The sequence below is a fragment of the Equus caballus genome, chromosome 18, assembly GCF_041296265.1.
Source record: "Equus caballus isolate H_3958 breed thoroughbred chromosome 18, TB-T2T, whole genome shotgun sequence".
NCBI lineage: Eukaryota > Metazoa > Chordata > Mammalia > Perissodactyla > Equidae > Equus > Equus caballus.
In genome coordinates this window covers 20,360,108-20,379,794 of record NC_091701.1, presented here as the reverse complement: position 1 = coordinate 20,379,794, position 19,687 = coordinate 20,360,108, and the positions used below count along the sequence as shown (strand labels likewise).

At 47.1% G+C, this 19,687-nt stretch overlaps 1 protein-coding gene across 1 annotated transcript in view; it reads left to right on the top strand.

Annotated features, from left to right (window-relative positions):
* The window catches only part of LCT (lactase), a 46,763-nt gene extending 30,229 nt beyond the window's left edge, over window positions 1-16,534 (top strand). The window contains exons 8-17 of the mRNA XM_014732446.3: window positions 486-2,036; window positions 2,728-2,996; window positions 5,047-5,337; window positions 7,264-7,462; window positions 8,191-8,393; window positions 10,246-10,355; window positions 11,863-11,997; window positions 13,543-13,766; window positions 14,956-15,183; window positions 15,837-16,534. Coding sequence (XP_014587932.2) covers window positions 486-2,036; window positions 2,728-2,996; window positions 5,047-5,337; window positions 7,264-7,462; window positions 8,191-8,393; window positions 10,246-10,355; window positions 11,863-11,997; window positions 13,543-13,766; window positions 14,956-15,183; window positions 15,837-16,057 — 3,431 coding nt within the window. The 3' untranslated portion in view covers window positions 16,058-16,534. The remainder of the gene's footprint in view (window positions 1-485; window positions 2,037-2,727; window positions 2,997-5,046; window positions 5,338-7,263; window positions 7,463-8,190; window positions 8,394-10,245; window positions 10,356-11,862; window positions 11,998-13,542; window positions 13,767-14,955; window positions 15,184-15,836) is intronic.
* The last annotated feature ends 3,153 nt before the right edge of the window (window positions 16,535-19,687 follow it).

The window sequence follows — 19,687 nt, the reverse complement described above, 5'->3', positions numbered from 1 at the left end:
TGTATAAAACCAAGGAATCCTGATACTAGCAGATGGGGCACAGTCTCTCTATTATTCATTTTAAGACAGGGTTGATCATTTAGATTGAGATTTATGGCCATAGATATTTTGTGGGGGTTTTGTGGATTTTCCTTTTGCTCATTCTGAGGAGGAAAAAGGGTTAACTTTTTTTGCATAGCCCAAGTCACCTACAAAATTTTTATGTCAAAAGAAAAACTTTTTTTTGGTGAGGAAGATTGGCCCTGAGCTAACATCCGTGTCAATCTTCCTCTATTTTGTATGTGGGACACTGCCACAGCATGGCTTGATGAGTAGTGTGTAGGTCCGCACCTAGGATCCAAACCCACGAACTCCGGGCTGCCGAAGTGAAGTGTGTGAACTTAACCACTTTGCCACCAGGCCGCCCCTTCTAAAGGAAAACTTTTAAAAAGCAACATCAGTAACAGAGGCTTTAACATAATCTTTATTTTTGTTCTTCTCCACAGCTGTCAAGGAGGACTCGGTGGATGTTCGATCTTATATTGCTCGTTCCCTCATCGATGGCTTCGAAGGCCCCTCCGGTTACAGCCAGAGGTTTGGGCTACACCATGTCAACTTCAACGACAGCAGCAAGCCAAGGACCCCCAGGAAATCTGCCTACTTTTTCACCAGCATCATTGAAAAGAATGGTTTCCTCACCAAGGCAGTCAAAAGACTGGCGCCACCCAGTACAGCAAACATCTCCCCTAAAATCAGAGCCTTCACTTTTCCATCCGAGGTGCCCTCCAAGGCTAAAGTAGTTTGGGAAAAGTTCTCCAACCAACCCCAGTTTGAAAGGGATTTGTTCTACCACGGCACGTTCCGAGATGACTTTCTGTGGGGTGTGTCTTCATCAGCCTATCAGATTGAAGGAGCTTGGGATGCTGACGGCAAAGGTCCCAGCATTTGGGATAATTTTACCCACACACCAGGGAGCCATGTGAAAGACAATGCCACCGGAGACATAGCCTGTGACAGCTATAACCAATTGGATGCTGATCTGAACATGCTTCGAGCTCTGAAAGTGAACGCCTATCGCTTCTCTATCTCCTGGTCTCGGATTTTCCCAACTGGGAGAAACAGTTCTATCAACAGACTTGGCGTTGATTATTACAATAGGCTGATCGATGCCTTGATAGCAAGCAACATCTCTCCCATGGTGACACTGTTCCACTGGGACCTGCCCCAGGCTCTCCAGGATATTGGAGGCTGGGAGAATCCTTCCTTGATTGAGTTGTTTAACAGCTATGCAGACTTTTGTTTCCAGACCTTTGGTGACAGAGTCAAGTTCTGGATGACCTTTAATGAGCCCATGCACCAGGCGTGGTTGGGTTACGGCTCAGGGGAATTTCCCCCAAACATTCAGGACCCAGGCTCGGCACCTTACAGGATTGGCCATGCAGTCATCAAAGCTCATGCTACAGTCTATCACACCTATGATGAGAAATACAGGCAGGAGCAGAAGGGAGTCATCTCTCTGAGCCTTAGTGCATTCTGGGCAGAGCCCAAGTCACCAGAGGTCCCCAGGGATGTGGAGGCAGCTGACCGAATGCTGCAGTTCTCACTGGGCTGGTTCGCCCACCCCATTTTCCGAAATGGAGATTATCCCGAGGTCATGAAGTGGAAAGTGGGGAACAGGAGTGAACTACAGCACTTAGCCACCTCCCGCCTGCCGAGCTTCACTGAGGAGGAGAAGCGGTACATCAGCGCTACAGCTGATGTGTTCTGCCTCAACACCTACTCCTCCAGAATCGTGCAGCATACCACACCCAATTTAAACCCACCCTCCTACGAATATGACCAGGAGATGACCGCGGAAGAGGATCCTTCATGGCCGTCCACAGCACTAAACAGAGCTGCGCCCTGGGGGATGCGAAGACTGCTCAACTGGATCAAAGAAGAGTATGGTGACATCCCCATTTACATCACTGAAAATGGGGCGGGGCTGACAAATCCGGAAGTGGAAGATACTGATAGGATGTTCTACCACAAAACCTACATCAATGAAGCTTTGAAAGGTATATGAGGGTTCATGTTCCTCTTGCAAAATCTTCCAGCACCCATTTGGCATGTGCTGGAAATGGTTTGCCAGAGCAGATAATGAACCATCAACGAGCCTCTGTCTTATGCCCTAACTCCATAATCCTCTCCCTGTCTGGGGTTACATATCCCTTTGGGGATCTGAAAAAAGCTATGGGTATCTCCCCAAACATATACACACAGAGTCCCCACAAGAATATTTTCGTGGGTCCGTTCATTCATTATTGAGCCGCTACTATGCGATAAGTTCTGTTCTAAGTGCTAGGGATCCAGCAGTGAACAAAACAGATAATATTCTGCGGACATGGAGCTTAGATTCTTGTGGGTTCCATGCAGGCTGGAGCAAGAAACTCTTCTCTAATTCACATTTCTGTGTTTAACTTCTAAAGTGGGCTGAGACTTTTGAATTTGAGACATGTCCCTTTACTCCAACAAAAGAATTTGATTTTGCAAAGATCAGTCATTAGTACTTGCTGTGGGAATATGAGTGCTGGCAAAAAGAAAGACAAGGTGATCTGTATGTCTATCTGGGCACATATTACTTGTGTGTGCAAGTTGATGGTTTAGGAGGACTGGCTTGAGTTGAGGAGCCAGCACTTGGCTGGGCTTCTTGGGGACCCTGACCTCCTGATGTAAAGCTCTCCTCTGCTCCCTTTGGAATGTTCCCAGCCTACAGGCTCGATGGTGTCGACCTTCGAGGGTATGCTGCGTGGTCTCTGATGGACAACTTTGAGTGGGTGAATGGCTACACAATCAAGTTTGGACTATATCATGTTGATTTCAATAATGCGAACAGGCCTCGTACAGCAAGAACCTCAGCCGGGTACTACACAGAGGTCATTACCAACAACGGCATGCCAGCGGCCAAGGAAGATGAGTTTCTCTACGGACAGTTCCCCGAGGGCTTCGCCTGGAGTGCAGCTACCGCTGCATATCAGGTGAGGCATCCAGGGCAGCTCCACAGCATCCATTGCATACCTACCAGGCACCAGGCTCTGGGCTCAGTGCCAGGGAGGGCAGGCACGTGAGCAGGGGATTTTCACAGACTCGTGGGAGGAAGTAGGAAGTGCAGGATGATGCAGGGGAAGTCTGAGAGATCCTCTTCCTGGAGAGCCTGGCTTCTTCACATTCCTGAATTCAGGCAGACAAGCACAGTTACGAGGGCTGTGCAGAGATGGGTGTTTGCAGGCACGATGGAGCGGGTAGAGCCTGGGCAGAAACACTTGGGCAAAGGCATGCGGATATGAAGCTTCTCTGCTGGATGCTTTTATTTCTCACCGGATCTCTTCCAAGCAGGTAATTCACTCAAAATGGCTTTCACGTGGCCCTGGGCTTTTTCAGGTATCCCAAAAACATCACAGTGTTGCCTTATTCAGGCCAAATGAACTCACTAATACAGAAATATGAGGGTTTTGCTTTTCCCAGGAAAATAAGATAAACAGCAAAGAGTGGCTTGCCCGGGCAGTTAGTCGTGGGTCCCTGCTTTACGTCTTCTCCCTCCGTTCGTTTTCTCTGACACAGGAGGGGGCTCTGTAAGCTCGTTGTGGAACCGGGGCAGGGTCAGTGGTATGGGCTCACCTGACTCTGGGTGTGCTCAGCCCGTAGATTTTTTCCGGATAACCATAGTTGCTGAAAACATTTTTGAGGTAGGTTAGGGTTAGCTACTCCCAGACGACCACACTACCAGGTTCAAATGAGATCTCAGACCAAGTTCTGCCACATGCAGACATTTATTAACTAAACGCACAGACACGAAAACTGTTCACGAGGCTTGTTCTGTGGACTGGAGAAAACCCAGTTCTTGGTCCTTTTAGGTGCTCTGGCCAACACCTCACATGAAAGATTCACTTGAGGAAATGCCAAGAGTTCACGGACAGGATGCTGTTACTTTTATTAGGGGCAAACAGCATCCTCTGTAGCAGGGTTTCTCTAGCCTGGTCCGATTGACTTTGGCTGGATAATTCTTTGTTATCCAGAACAGGGACTGTCCTGTTCACTGTGGGATGCTTGGCAGCATCCCTGGCCTCTACCCACTAGGTGCCAGCAGACTCCTCCTTCAGTTGTAACCATCAAAAATGTCTCCAGACATTGCTAAGGGACAAAATAGCCCCTGGGTGAGAACCACTGCCCCACAGGTTTACAGCTGGACGCAGGAAGTGTTGGGGATTTATTCTAGGGCCCAGGCTGTAGGCCTTGCTGGATTCTTCAGCCTTGTCCATGCAAGGGCAGGGAGTGTGTTGAAAACATCTTGAGTGATTAAATAGGCATCAGTGAGTACCCATTTGTATTCATCATGGCAAACTTGTGACTACAAGTCTCACCCTTTGTGACATTGAATATTCCAATTAGCCAAGCCTGGATATGCGTTCTTGGTTAAAATGCCAGCACCAACTTAGCTGCATCCAGTCACATAATATCACACCATATTTGCTAAAGTGTTTTAAAGTAAATTACGGAAATTGTACCTGTCAGACTAAGCCTGTAGGTAAGCATTTGCCCAGTGGCTTGTGGTCAGCTTCCCCATAGGATAGGTGGGAGGAGAAAAAGGAAGCACAGAAACAGTAATACATGTCCTGAGTAGAAATTCTGCCTCCTTGCCTGGCACCACTGGGATTTATTTGGCTGTGATTGGAGTTGGGACACATGGAATTGTTCACTCAAACTTTTAGTGAGCACCCACCATACACCAGACACTGCTGCGTTAACTGCTGGGACACCAAGAGGAAGGTCACAATGCCTAGACCTCACGGTCTTGTGGGAAGCCAATCAGCAAGTGCATCATTGTATAATGCCACATGACAGTGCCATGATGTACAGAAAGTGTGTACAGAAAGCTAGAGGAGTTCAGAAATTGGAGGGTGGCCAGAGAAGGCTCCCAAAGGAGGTGATGCTTAATTACATCCTGACTCGGGAGTCCCCTGCTGACAGAAAGGAACTTATGAGGGCTTGACTGCATGACTTAATTAGACCATGTCTTGTCATCTTGAGATCGAAGGTGCGTGGAGAGAAGATGGCAAAGGACTCAGTATTTGGGACACGTTCTCTCACACACCACTGAAGGTTGAGAACAGTGACACTGCAGACGTGACCTGTGACAGTTATCACAAGATTGCTGAGGATGTGGTCGCCCTGCAGAACCTGGGCGTGACCCACTATCGCTTATCCATCTCTTGGACTCGCATCCTCCCTGATGGAACCACCAAGTACATCAATGAAGCGGGGCTGAACTACTACGTGCGGCTCATTGATGCACTGCTGGCTGCCAACATCAAGCCCCAGGTGAGACTGGGCCCCGACAACGCCTTGGTCAAGTTCACACGGTAGAGCCAGCCGGGGCAGGGAGCATATTTATTGTGTAAATAAAATGCTTTTTTCAAATTTAAATTTTGAATAAATTCACATGGTGCAGAATTCAAAAAGCATAAAAGAGTCTACAGTGAAGATTTTCCTCCATCCTTGACCCTGAGCGATCCAGTTCCCCTCCTTACAGACAACCAAGTTTGCTAGGTTCTCGACTCCTTCTCTGGGGTATGTAAGCCAGCGGGAGTGTATGTGTGTGTGTATATATTCCTTTTACCCTCTTTTTTTTATCATGGTAAGATACATGCACTTTGGTAGTTGCTTTTATTTAGCACTATTTCTTGCAGGTATTTCCAAATCCACACATAGTTTCCTTTATGTTCTTTCTTTTTTTTAGTTATGTCAAATTCTGCTTATACCTTACTTCTCTGATTGCTTCCCTGTTAATAGACACTCTTTCCTGTGATGTTTCCACTCTTTTGCCATTATGACCAACACTATAATGAGTAACCATAGACATCCATGGTTTCGCATGGGTGGAAGCGTATCTGTAGGAGTGGTCCTAGGAGCAGAATTGCAGGGGCAGACGTGCATGTGTTTTTAAGCCATGAGTTGTTATGAATTATAATACAGAAGCTCCCTTGTGGACTTACTTCGCTGTTACCAAAATTTTTACATTTTACTTGGGAGCCTGAGAACACTTTTCCTTTTCCCCTGGGCTGTTTGTGGTATTTATGACAAAGCGCTAGGGGGCACTCGTCCTGTGAAGCACTGCGTTTCCTCTGCTGGAGCGGTTGGAGATCGTGCACTGCGGCCAGAGCATAGTCCCCACGTTACAACCCACCTCTTCCCACCCCAAAAGCAGAGCTTTTTCCACATAAAAGTGCTATCTGGACGTCTCTCCTCACACTGATAACACTGCAGGAACAAACCAGCCAGGCAATGTTTATTCCCACGAGCACTAGGGAGAGAAGATGGCCAAGTGGCTGCCTTGCATGACCCTATGATCTGGGTGGACAGTGAGATTCATCACACGCAACAGTTCAGAACAACTTCAGAGAGCACACAGCTCTTTCGTAGCCCTTGAGGGCATTGAGACACCAAAGAGAGGAAAAGTGCTGTGGCCATGAGAGCTTCCGGGAGGTGTGGGTCTTGAAGATAGAGAATTTGGATGGGTGGGCGGGCAGAGGAAGGGCATTTCAGGCAAAAGGAGAGACTGGGTCTGAGCTGAAGATGGCTAGTGGCCCCGTGCAGACTGAGGACAGCGGAGACCCCGGCTTGGCCAAGATGGGGTGTGTCAGGGGTGTCGAGGAGAAGGCCAGGAGAGAGGAAAGGCCACCACGTGGATGTGGCCAGAGGCGCCCCTCTCCTGGAAAAGGTTCCCAGCTCCACAGGAAAAACCTCCAGACACATTAGATGGTGTCCTTGGGGGTGTCCCTTTACAAGCAAAATGCCTCCATCCTCCTGGGACCCTCCTAGCCTCAGACTCTCAGTGCAGTCTATCTGGGCAGGTTCTGAGGCACCAGCATCTCTGACTCCTGACTATAACATAGCTAACACTTACCAAAGAGCTGCCAGGGTGTCAGCCACTTTTCACGTCCTCCGCCATGTGACTTAGGCCTCACGATGATTCACTGAAGTGGAAGTCTTAGTGCCTGAGTCCAGCATCACATAGCTGGTAGGTGGCAGAGCTGGGACTCAAACCCAGCCTTCTCTGATCCAGGTGCATGAACTTCTCACACTTCAACACTGCTGCCCTCCCCTCCCATCAAAGAACCTGTGAGCCTTTTTCGCCCCATCGTTCATTCTCAGCTTGAGCAGCAGACATTTGTGCTGGCACATATGGCCTCCATGGCTTCCCATGCAAAGCAGGCTGATGGAACTGCTGATCTTGCTTTTCCACAGGTGACCCTGTACCACTGGGACCTGCCCCAGGCGCTCCAGGATGTTGGAGGCTGGGAGAACGAGACCATTGTGCAGCACTTTAAAGAGTATGCAAATGTGGTCTTCCAGAGGCTGGGGGACAAGGTGAAGTTTTGGATCACGCTGAATGAGCCCTTTGTCGTTGTTACCCAGGGCTATGGCTACGGGACAGCAGCTCCAGGTAAAGGCTCCAGACCCAACTTGTCAGCTCTTTGGAGCATGGCATTCTTAGCACCATGAAGACCTGAAATCCAGGTAGCACTGGAGGAGGAGGCCAAGAAAGCCCCGTGGCAGCACCTCAAAGACCCTGCCTCTTGCTCAAGGCTGCCACACTCTTCTGGGTACTTTGCCTGAGCTGTCTGAGCCACTCTTTGAGGGAGAGGGTATAGAAACCAACATTTATCAAGTGCCTCTCTTTGCCAGACACAGTGCTGCTGGGTGCTTCACATACACTATTTCATGTCCTCTCAAGAACTCTCTATTGCTCATTTTGCCGAGGAAGAAATTGAAAGGCTAAATTACTCATCCAAAGTTACACAGCCAGCTTGTAAGAAGCGGGGCCAGGGGGCCAGCCCCGTGGCCGAGTGGTTAAGTTCACGCGTTTCACTTTGGCGGCCTGTGGTTTTGCTGGTTTGGATCCTGGGCATGGACATTGTACTGCTTGTCAGGCCACCCTGAGGTGGTGTCCCACGTGCCACAATCATAAGGACCCACAACTAAAAATATACAACTAGGTACTGGGGGGATTTGGGGAGGAAAAAAAAAATGAAGTGGAGCCAGGATTTGACTTCATTCTTCCTAAAGCCAAAATCTGTACTCTTTCTCCCAAACACATAGACGCCATCTATAGGCAGAGAGTGATATTCTTGGCCACATTTATTCTTCATTGACATCCATGTCTATTTCCAGGAATCTCCTCTAGGCCTGGCACTGCCCCCTACCTTGCTGGCCACAACCTGCTAAAGGCTCACGCCGAGGCCTGGCATCTGTACAATGACGTATACCGCGCCAGTCAAGGCGGCACGATTTCCATCACCCTCAACTGTGAGTGGGCTGAGCCCCGAAACCCCTCCAACCAGGAGGATGTGGAGGCGGCCAGGAGATACGTCGAGGTCTGTTTCTCCTCTGGGTGTTGTTTTCACTCTTGCCCATTTTCCCCTCTTGTCGTGATCTAGCGGAAACTTAGATTGCAAACAAAGATTTAAAATCTAGGCCTTGTTTTGCTATTTCCTGATTTTGTGAACTTGGAGAAATCATCTAACCGTTTTGTACCTTAGTTTTCTCATTTCCGAAATGGAGATGACCTACCCACTTAAGAGGTTTGCTGTGATGGAAGATCTTTGGGCTTGAGTTTTCTTTTAAGTCTTAAAAAATTATTTGCACATGCTGTCCTTACTGGATGCTACACTGGCTTGAAGCTAGCTAGTAGAAAGAAATTCCACCTCTTTGATCTCTGGTTTGACTGTGGTAGCTAATGGAGCCGAGCTGCAAGGTCACACTTCACCTCTAAGTGTCACCATCAGATTTTAATTACTCCACCTGAGAATTTCTTAAGTTGGGGGCTTTAGAGTCTGTGAAACACATTAGTGCCCCGAATTTCCCAACTCCATGAGTTTAGCATGCATCTTTTGCATCTTTTGGGGCACTTATCTTTTGGCCATGGAATTTTGCTCCTAGGAAGTAGAGACACTAGTGAGCAGGTGCCAACAACATGGCCCACCCTGATTTCAGTCTGGGCCCCTGAGAAGAGGAGAGAGAGGAGAACGGCCCTCGTCATGGCACAGCTTTTCTCTGGCTCCTGCTGGTGTCTCCTAAGAGGCTGGAAGGAACCCTCTCCTGTGTTTCAGCATCAGGAAAGAAAGGCAAGGGTCTCTCTTGATTGGCGCTCCCTTTTGGCTCTGTGGAGGAGCCCGCAGACTGTGGCATTCGGAAGGGACACCAAGGCTTTGGTTTGCCAAAGTCTTTACAAAAGAACTTGACAAAGGTGGTCCAATTAATAAATGCGAATAAGAGCTTAATTTTCCCCTTTGCCTGCCAGCTGGGGGAAAAGTCTTGGAACGAAATTCCTGCATCCCTCATTTCAGACCCACAGAACTGGTGAATTGGAGCAATAATTTGTTTTCCGAAACCAAAACAAACCTCAGGAAATGTTAGGCTGTCATCTCATTAGATGGAGCCACTTGCTGGTGAACTGTGATACTGCAGCCCGGGACCAAGAGCCATCCATCCCCTGGTAAAACCAGCTCCCACGGAAAGAAACGCTCTGTTACAACTCAGAGGGCACTGAGGCCTCTTTTACCAGAGTGAGTGTGTTCTTTGCCTCATCCCTGACTGAGGATGGAAGGCTGCCCTCACCCCACATTCCAAGCATCAGCCAGCAGAGGAGGGGAGGATGTGGAGAGAGAGAAGGCGGCTCTCAGGACTCACGCGTCATAGCATTTGGGTGCCATGTACTCTCCCTGAGGGTAAGGGTGGCCTAGACCTTACTCAAGAAAATAGATTGAAAAGTTCCCCACTTTAGGGCTGAGAATCCAAAGCCCATGGAGAATCATCCTTTGCCTGGGCAACCAGGAAAGCCTTGCAACTCAGCCCTCCCCAGAAAGTTCTGGTGGATCCTTAGGCATGATGATGGGCAGGACCTGGTCTGTGGTAAGACAGGGCATCCTGTCGTCTCTCCCCCTCTTCTGTGAGATGCTTCTAAGGGCCGCCGGGCAGCGGTTATCAAGTCCAAGGCTGTGCTCAGCTCAGTGCATGTCTCCTTGGGCTGCGGTGTTGAGACCACAGCAAGGTGAAAAGACCTGTGGGCGTTCAAGCTGCAAGGTGCCAACCGCAGCAGAGGAGATGCAGTTTAAGATTGGGGGTTGGGAGAAGGGGCATTCTGAGGTCAGCGACTTCTGAGCAGGGAAGCTGCTGTGTGCTCACCTGTCAATGCTGAGGCTCACTGTCCCCCAACTCCACCTGCAGTTTATGGGAGGCTGGTTTGCACATCCTGTTTTCAAGAATGGAGATTACAGTGAACTGATGAAGACTCGGATCCGTGACCGGAGCCTGGCCGCAGGCCTCAACCAGTCTCGGTAGGTCCTGGTGCCCATGTGCTCAGCCAGGAGAGGTTCAGGAAGAAGTCTGGTCTGTGGGGCCGAGCTGAGGCTCCTGGGCCCACAGTGCCATGATGAGAGCTTGGCCCTTGGGGTCAGAGACGCGTGTCTTAGGCAATTTACCATATCTCTCAGCTTCCTTGCTTGCCAGGAAGATTAAACATAATCATGAATGTGAAGCCGTTAGCCCAGAACCTGGCACTGTTATGTGCTTGACAAAAGGCAGTTGCTATTATTATTATTCTTCAGAAAAGCCAGCAAATCTGTCCCCAGGGCACACTTTTTTGCAACTCACTACTTCACTCCAAGAACAAATTCCCCAGCTCACCCACTCCTATTTCATCTAATAAGTGTGGAGACTAATGAGCGACCCTCATCCACATGCTTTTTGCCATTTGGCCAGTAGGTGGCGACAGTTTGCATCAAAGCAGTCCTACTTCCTGGCCCAGCCCTCTTCCTGTCAAGGAAGTAGTGGCAACATCAACAGCTAACATTTACCCATCTTCTATGGGTACTTGTATTCCTATTTAAAGATGAGTAAACTGAGGCACAAAGATTAGAGCAAGATCACCCAGCTATTAAGTGATGGAGCTGAGATTTGAAATCAGGCGAGTCCAGAGCCCACACTCAGTTTGAGAGTCATCCAGGGGGCTGGCCCTGTGGCTGAGTGGTTGAGTTTGTGTGCTCCGCTTTGCAGCCTGGGTTCTCAGGTTCGGATCCCGGGTGCGGACATGGCACTGCTTGGCAAGCCATGCTGTGGCAGGCGTCCCACATATAAAGTAGAGGAAGATAGGCATGGATGTTAGCTCAGGGCCAGTCTTCCTCAGCAAAAAGAGGCAGATTGGCAGCAGATGTTAGCTCAGGGCTAATCTTCCTCAAAAAAAAAAAGTGCAGGGAAATCATGTGAGCAGAAAAGTCCAAATCTCAAAAGTTCAATAAATTCAACTTGTAAAAATACTTCCTCTCCTAATAAGGATAGACTTTGGGGAAAAGAGGCACACTTAAACCACAACAAAACCTGTAACTTTTTATAAAGGGCAGATTATGGAAATACAAATTATAAAAGATATTATAACCTTACGAACATAAAGGATTAGTCTCAAAGCATGTACCTCAGACAAGTTCTTGATTTCCAAATCTATCACGGATGGTAAATATCAGAAGTTGCAGGTGCTAATTTTGAAGGAAATAAAAACCGTGTATCCTTGTGCGTGTAGGGAGGTTTATAACAGGGTCACCGGTAGTTTCGTTTTGCGACCAGTTAGAAAAAGGGCCTCGTAACCGCAGGGAAGCCAGGCTTCAGGGCTGGTGGGAGGGGCCGCGGTGCGTCCAGCAGCAGCTGGAAGGGCCTCTCCCTGCTCCCGGCTGCCCCAGTCACCACGAGCCTGCAGTTTAGGGCGCTCCCCCGACCCTGCCCCAGGACATCCTCGTCCCAGAGCGCGGCTCCTGCCGAAGCCCCACGCCTTTAACGGCCCCTTCCACCCAGGCTCCCAGAGTTCACGGAGGCTGAGAAGAGGAGGATCAACGGCACCTACGACTTTTTTGGCTTCAATTACTACACCACTGTCCTGGCCTACAATCTCGACTATGACTCTTCCGTCTCTTCCTTTGATGCAGACAGGTAAGTCGGCCAACAGGGCACCGGGAGCAATCTTTGGAAAAGACAGCAGGGCGCCTTTTCGCCCAGCTGTTGCTCACAACACCGCCTCCTGCTGCCGCACATCCTGGGGTTTGCAGGATGAGCCCCACCCTCTGAGACGCCTCATCAAAGCTCTGCCAGTCGGATAGCGACCTGCTAGGATTTCCAAGAGGCTTCCCGTTAAGACAGACGCGCTTGGAGGTTTTTAAAGACGTTTTCAAGAAAAATATTTTTCTTCCTATGGTTTTCTTTTTTTTGTCAAATTTGTTTCACTTAGATGTATTTCAGTCAAAATAACAATAAGGTTTTTTTCTTCCTTTTTGGGGTAAAGGTCAAACTATGATTTCTGCATGACACAAATAATATATGTTCACAGTGGAAATATTAGAAAGCAAGAATAGGATATTTTTGTGTCATTTTGGAAGTGTTGGGGTATACCGCCTCTCTTTTATATATATATAGTTTATATAGTACATATTATTTATTATTTAGACATAAATATATATGTACTTATTTATTACCCCAAACCATGTATATGTACACACACTATTTGGTTCCTTTTCTGACAAGCATCCTTCCACATCAGTGGCTGCGAATCCGTCCAGGTGCTTTCTTTGAAAACAAACGCCGACACCCCCACTGCATCATGCAAACCGACAGAGCCGGGCTTGCAAGGGGCTGAGGAGAGTCCTCTCTTGGTCCCCATCTGAGCACCCACTGCACTTTTGCTGCCTCCTTCATCCCAGGACTGCCCTCCCCAGTGACCTTGCTCAAGCTTACGAAATGCCCTAAGTTCAGGACAGCCGAGCCAGATATATCTAGTTACTAATAAAACTAAAGTTTTTTTCTGAAGGATTCGGATATTAAGAAGTATCCAGTTAACTGATTCTTATTTGAAACGTGTGACTCTCGAGTTGTTCAAGCCTCTGTCTCCCCCAACAGGCATTCCTTTGGCACACCCTGTTGCCCTCTCCTTGTCTGTCACTGGACAGGGAGGCAGAGTCTTGGGTGCTTGAGGCAGGTCCAAGCCTCTCTGCTCCCCGTCATCACACAAATGGGGGCCCCAACTGTTGGTGCCTGCGGCCGCACCTGTGGCCTGCGTGTGGCTTTGACTAGATGTAGGTGACTGAGTGGAGACCGTTCTCTGAAGACATAGCACTCGCGTCCCATTGGAGATGGTGGCCAGGAAAGCCTGGAGCCCTTTCACATCTAGCGTGAGGCGTGCTCTGTCAGAGCCAGCCCGTCGGAGGTCCACGAGTAAGATCATTTCCTCTGTGCAGGTGGAAAGCTGGAAGGACAGAGAGCTTAAGTGGCCTGTCTGATATTACACCAGCACTGAGTGGTGCAACCAGAACTAGTGGAAAGAGCAGAATTTGACGCAATTTGACTCTTCTGGGTTTAATTATGTCTCTCAAATCTAGATAAAACCTAAGGCTTTTCCTAGTTTAAATCTCATTTTGTGTTTTGTGCAAAGGGCCTCTTGGGATTTACAAATCGCGACCCAATCTTTGGTGTTTGAACCTGCAGGGGAGTCGCCTCCACCGCAGATCCCTCTTGGCCAGTCTCTGGCTCCTCCTGGCTGAAGATGACCCCTTTTGCCTTCCGGAGGATCCTGAACTGGTTAAAGGAGGAATACAACAACCCTCCAATTTACGTGACAGAGAATGGAGTGTCCAAACGGGGAGAAACAGACCTCAACGACACTGCACGGATCTACTTCCTCCGCACTTACATCAACGAGGCACTCAAAGGTATGCCAGGCCCCCGTCCTCCCCGTGCACTCTCCTCTGTTGGGAACATCTGCTAATGTCCGCAGTTAGGGCAGCGCTGTGTCCATAGACCCCCATAATGAGAGAGATGAGGCTTCTCTCCCCTGTTGGGTTTAAGTCTTTCTTTGGGGCTGTGCTCTGGGTTTTTTCCTTCCTAGATTGAAGCTCAGCAAGCAAACCCAGGTGCCTGGTACAGCTAGACCAAGCTCCTAGCCTGGGTCATTTGCTCTGCTTGCCCCCCTTGCTGTCTGACGTCCCTGAACAGCCGCGCCCTCCTGAGGACGGTCTGGGCAGGGGCCAGGAGGATCGGGCTGGAGGGTGTCTGTAGGGTCTTTTGTTCCCCAAGCAAAAGTTTGAGACCTTCAGCTCAGCAGAACCACTTGGGATGGGACTACGACAAAGGGACGGTAAGTAGTGCTGAGTAGAAGAGAATGAGAATGCAGCAGCGAAAAGAAATGATTAGAAAATCCTATTCCAGCTAAAATCTTTTCCAAGGGCCCCCTTTTTTCTACAGGGAAGAGCATTAATACTCTAAGGCAGTGACCAAGATCAATATTCTGAGATGTAAAGACAGAGAGGTTTGGGGGCCGGCCCCGTGGCCGAGTGCTTAAGTTCGCGCCCCCTGCTTCGGCGGCCCAGGGTTTCACTGGTTTGGATCCTGGGCGTGGACATGGCACTGCTCATCAGGCCACGCTGAGGCGGCGTCCCACATGCCACAACTAGAAGGACCTACAACTAGAGTATACCACTATGTACTGGGGGGCTTTGGGGAGAAGAAGGAAAAAGAAAGATTGGCGGCAGATGTTAGCTCAGGTGCCAATCTTTAAGAAAAAAAAGAACTTCTTCAAGTAACACATCTCACACCTCAAAATAACAATTATAGAAGGAAAAAAAAGAGAGGATTGTAGATAACCTAGTAGGATTTACTCTACTCATGTTCCTGACTCCCGCTAAGGGCTGAGCCTTTCTGGAAAAATGCTGGTGGCTCTGCAGCTCCGTCCAGCTAAGAATTACTGCATGTAAAGGATGCGCAGCTGTCTCCCAAAACTAAAGAAATCCTCACCTTGACCTGCGCATGGGGACTGGGGGAGAACTGTGGGCCGGCAGGCCTGGTGGAAAGGTGTCTTAGAAGGCCAGGAAAGCTCATGCTGGGGCCTCTGTGTTTGGGCAGCTGTGCAGGATAAGGTGGACCTTCGAGGATACACGGTTTGGACTCTGATGGACAACTTTGAGTGGGCCACAGGCTACTCGGAGAGGTTTGGTCTGTATTTTGTAAACTACAGTGACCCTTCTCTGCCAAGGATCCCCAGAGCATCAGCCAAGTTCTTCGCCTCTATAACCCGGTGCAACGGCTTCCCTGACCCTGCCACAGGGCCACACCCTTGTCTCCAGCAGGAAGGTGAGATGTGGCTCTGGGAGGAACTGAAGCCAGAGGGTGAGGGGTGACAGGGGCCTTTTTCAGTCTCTTCTCTTCTACTTTATTACCCTCCTCTCTGCCTCTCCATCTCCTTCATTCATTCAACCAGGATTTATTTTCTTTGACTGCTCCAGACATTCTTAGGATGGAGCAAAGGAACTTAGGGTTAATGTTACATCTAGAAACTAGGCTCTGGTCTGGGAACAGCAGGTCTGGATTCTTGTCCCAGCCCTACCATTAACTTGAGATCTTAGGCAAGAAACTAGGCAAATGCTTCTGGGCCAATGCGAAGATCAAATACAATGACTGTGAAAACGCAGTGCCAGGCACAATGTAAGATACCCAGTATTTGTTGAATGACTGAAAAAGTATAAATTACTATACAAAGAAAGAGACAATCACCCGATTTATACTCTAATTGCTGATAGCGATATTTAAAAAATAAAACTAATTAACTTCATTCAGAGGCTCATAGTGACAGGGATACACACCGTCACCTCAATAGTGCATTCACTGTGGGTACTTGTGTGATTTCTCTATTCCCAGGATGTAGCTGGGGTTTAACATAGATTAACAGAGATCCGAGAACGACATCTGTACTAGTGCATAAGCCACCCTTTGTTGTCCTCTCCTAGATGCTGGACCCACCGTCAGCCCTGTGAGAGAGGAGGCAGTTCAGTTCCTGGGGCTCTCGCTAGGTACGACAGAAGCCCAGACAGCTCTGTACGTACTCTTTGCTCTCATGCTTCTTGGAGTCTGTGGTGTGGCATTTCTGTCATATAAATACTGTAAGCGCTCCAAGCGGGGGAAAACACAACCAGGTCAACAGGAATTGAGCCCTGCTTCTTCATTCTGACCCACAAGTTACCACCTCCTCCAGTTCTGCAAAATAAGCCTAGTTTCTTTGTATCTTTGCCACCCACAAAACTCCTTAGCATCTTAGATTCTGCCCATCAGACTTCGTAAAGGCCTTCTGCACTGTTAGAAACTAATCTTGAAGGATTCCCAGTCTCTGATTAAAACGGAAATATCGGCATCGCGCCCCAGTATCAGGAGTTCATCTGGGCATTAGAGGACCCTGCAAGTGGCTCTTGTGGAAATGTGCAGATACTGAACTCGCCTAGCAGTTCTGTGAGCCACTTAACTGGGCTGTTTTAAATTTCAGAGATTTTAAAGGTGGAAACATGATTAAAAACCACAGCAATCCTTTCTGTAAGAAATCAACTCCCTAGTGTAGACAGACTGCAGTGCCATCTCCTGCCCTCTCCTCACGCTTCCTCCCAGCCTGGTACCTTGTGTTTCTCAGAAAATAAAAATGTTGCTTTGAAATGTGTCCTGTCTCCTATGGGTGCTTTTCCTTGAGAAGTAATGAAGTCACACAAACCATTTGGGGCATCTAAGTTTCCCCACCAGACCAAGGCTTTCCGCTTACATTATATATTCCCTGGGGCAGATACCATAACATACAGAGATGACCTTTGAATGATCGTTTATTCCCTCCACTGCCACCTTTTATGTCCTTCCTGTCTCTCCTCTGTCTAGGATGACTTCTGAGGGCCCAAGTATGGCCTTCAAGACCCATGTGATCTGACCTTGGTTCACTTAGACTGTTTCCTTTCTTCCTCTCTCAATTTGTGGTAGTTTTGAACTGCATGTTAACTCCTCGACTATGATCCCATATTCCTGTGTCTTTGCAAATACTATTCCTTCTGCCTAGGATGCCCTCTCTTCTAAAAATGCCTGTTAAGTCTCAGCTCAGATAATGTACTTTCCCCTTTGGATGGCTTCCCTGAATTCCCCCGGCAGGTGCTCCTTCCTCTACTTTGCTTGTAAATATCCCCTATTAAAGCTTGACCACATTATCGTGGAACTGCGTATTTCCCTATCAGCTTCTTCAGACCAAAGGACCATGTCTCACTGTCTCGCAAGCATTTTGGAGACAGGGTGTAGAAAGCACACCTGCTCCTTTTGTGTGTTTACTCACAAAATATATCTAGAGTAGTGGTGGGTGCAGAGAAAGATGGGGTCTTTATCAATTCCCCTCAAATGTGCTAATGAGACAATCTTAGTGTGGAACACTTAAAAACGTATTTGGTCTATATATTCTTTCTAACTATCTGGGAGAATGTTTTTTAAAAACAGAGCAGTTTTCAACTGGTTTTAAGAGGGTGATCATCCTTAAAATTTCATTTCTCAGAAGCATTCCTTACCTGAATAATTGTATCTATAGAAAATTCCTGTCAAAATGTTCCTCTGGGGGCTGGCCCTGTGGCCAAGTGGCTAAGTTCGCGCGCTCCGCTGCAGGCGGCCCAGTGTTTCTTTGGTTCGAATCCTGGGTGCGGACTTGGCACTGCTCATCAAACCATGCTGAGGCAGCGTCCCACATGCCACAACTAGAAGAACGCACAACGAAGAATATGCAACTATGTGCTGGGGGCTTTGGGGAGAAAAAGGAAAAAATAAAATCTTAAAAAAAAAAACTGTATAAAAAAAACAATCTTTAAAAAAAAAAAAGAAAAAAAAAATGTTCCTCTGCCGTGGGCCCCAACCTGGCAGTCAGAAACTTGTGGTACACAAGCGTTTGTCTCCATCAGTAGATAGGAAATGTCTGTCAGAGGGGGATGAGGGTGATTCTACAACTGATATTAAAGACATTTCTTGGGCAGAAAGACTCAGTCTTATAAGCTGTCAATTATACCCGAATTAACCTCAAAATTCAGTATAACTTTTTGGGGGGAGGGCATGGACAAAATAATATAAAGTTTCACATTAAACAAACTTGTAAGAAGAGCCAGGATAAATCTGGGGGTGGGGGTGGGGGAAGAATATCAAAACATATTATAAAGCTAGTTGTAAAAAGTAGTTTGGTAGCATAGAATAGAAAGGTCACCAGAGGAAGAGAGCCTAAACACAGACCAACTACCTGTGGGACTAAAGTACATGACAAAGGTGGCATTCAAAATCAGGGGGGAAAGATGGATTATTTCATAAATCATGGTGGGTCAACAGATTAGCTGCTGAGGATGTTAGCCAGAGGCATGGGGAAGGGTGCCAGATCCCTTCCTAGGATACCATATTTAAGTGAAAAAAAATGAAACCATGAGAATACTAGGATAGATGGGTTATCCTAGAATACTAGGATAGGATTTTTTAAATTAATTTCTGAAGTGGGAAAGGTATTTAGAAGCAAGACTTAAGACTCAGAGGCCATAAAGGAAAACACCGATAAATCTGACCACATAAATATTGTGGCAAAAATTACCATCAACATACTTATCGAAAGATAAACAGGGAGAAAATATTTACAGCATATGCAAGATAAAGGACTAATTTTCTTAATATACATGAATTCTTATAAATCCATAAGGAAAAGAAGAAACATGAAATAAAAATTGGCAAAGAATACAAACAGGCAGTTCTCAGAAAATAAATCAAAATGACAATATTAAAATATCTCAACTTCATAATCAACACAATGCATATAAAATGCATAAAATCATTCATCTTTCATGTTGACAAAGATGAAAAAGTATACTACAGTACTGGCAAGGATGTGGGGCTCCACACTCCACACTGTTGGTGGGGGTGTAAATTCATAGAGCCTTTAGAGGAGACAACTTGGCAGCATCTTTTATAATCCAAACAGCAAAAACCCTTTGACTCAGTGAGTTATACAAACATATCCTACAGGGATGTTTTCGCAGCTAAGGAGATACCTTCCCAAAGATGTTCACTAGAGCAGTGTTTGTAACACAAAAACAAAAACAAGCAAAAACATTGTAATAACCAATGAATGCCACCAGAGAATGGATACTAAGTTGGGGTACATTTATAAAGTAAAATGCTATGTAGCCATTAATAAGCATGAGGTAGCTATGTATTGATAGGGAAAGATTTTCAAGCCTGTGTAAGTAAAAAAGTAAGATGCAGAATAGTATATATAATATGATCCCATTTATTTAAAAAATAAAGATTACATATTTGCTTATATATGCATAAAAATTTTCTGAAGATTACAAAAGAAATTGTTAATAGAGGTTACCTGTGGGGATTAGAACTGTGGGGTAACATGCAAGGAGGGAGACTTCATTTTCATTTTATAGCCTTCTATGCTGTTTTGAATTTCTCACCATGAATACTTCTTAAAACATAAAATTGACCTATTCAAAGACTGTGAACCATTCTTTTATGTACGTTTCTCTAAGATCTATATTTCACCTTTTTCAAGGCAAATTGACTTGAGGTACTCCAAGTTTCTGCAAATATAGTTCTATAGTTATTAGCAGGGTCACACCCATTTGACAGGTTTTTTAAAATCACATATTGCTATATATATATATATTTTTTTTTTTTTTTTTTTTTTTTTGAGGAAGATTAGCCCTGAGCTAACATCTGCCGCCAATCCTCCTCTTTTTGCTGAGGAAGACTGGCCCTGAGCTAACATCCATGCCCATCCTCCTCTACTTTATATGTGGGACGCCTGCCA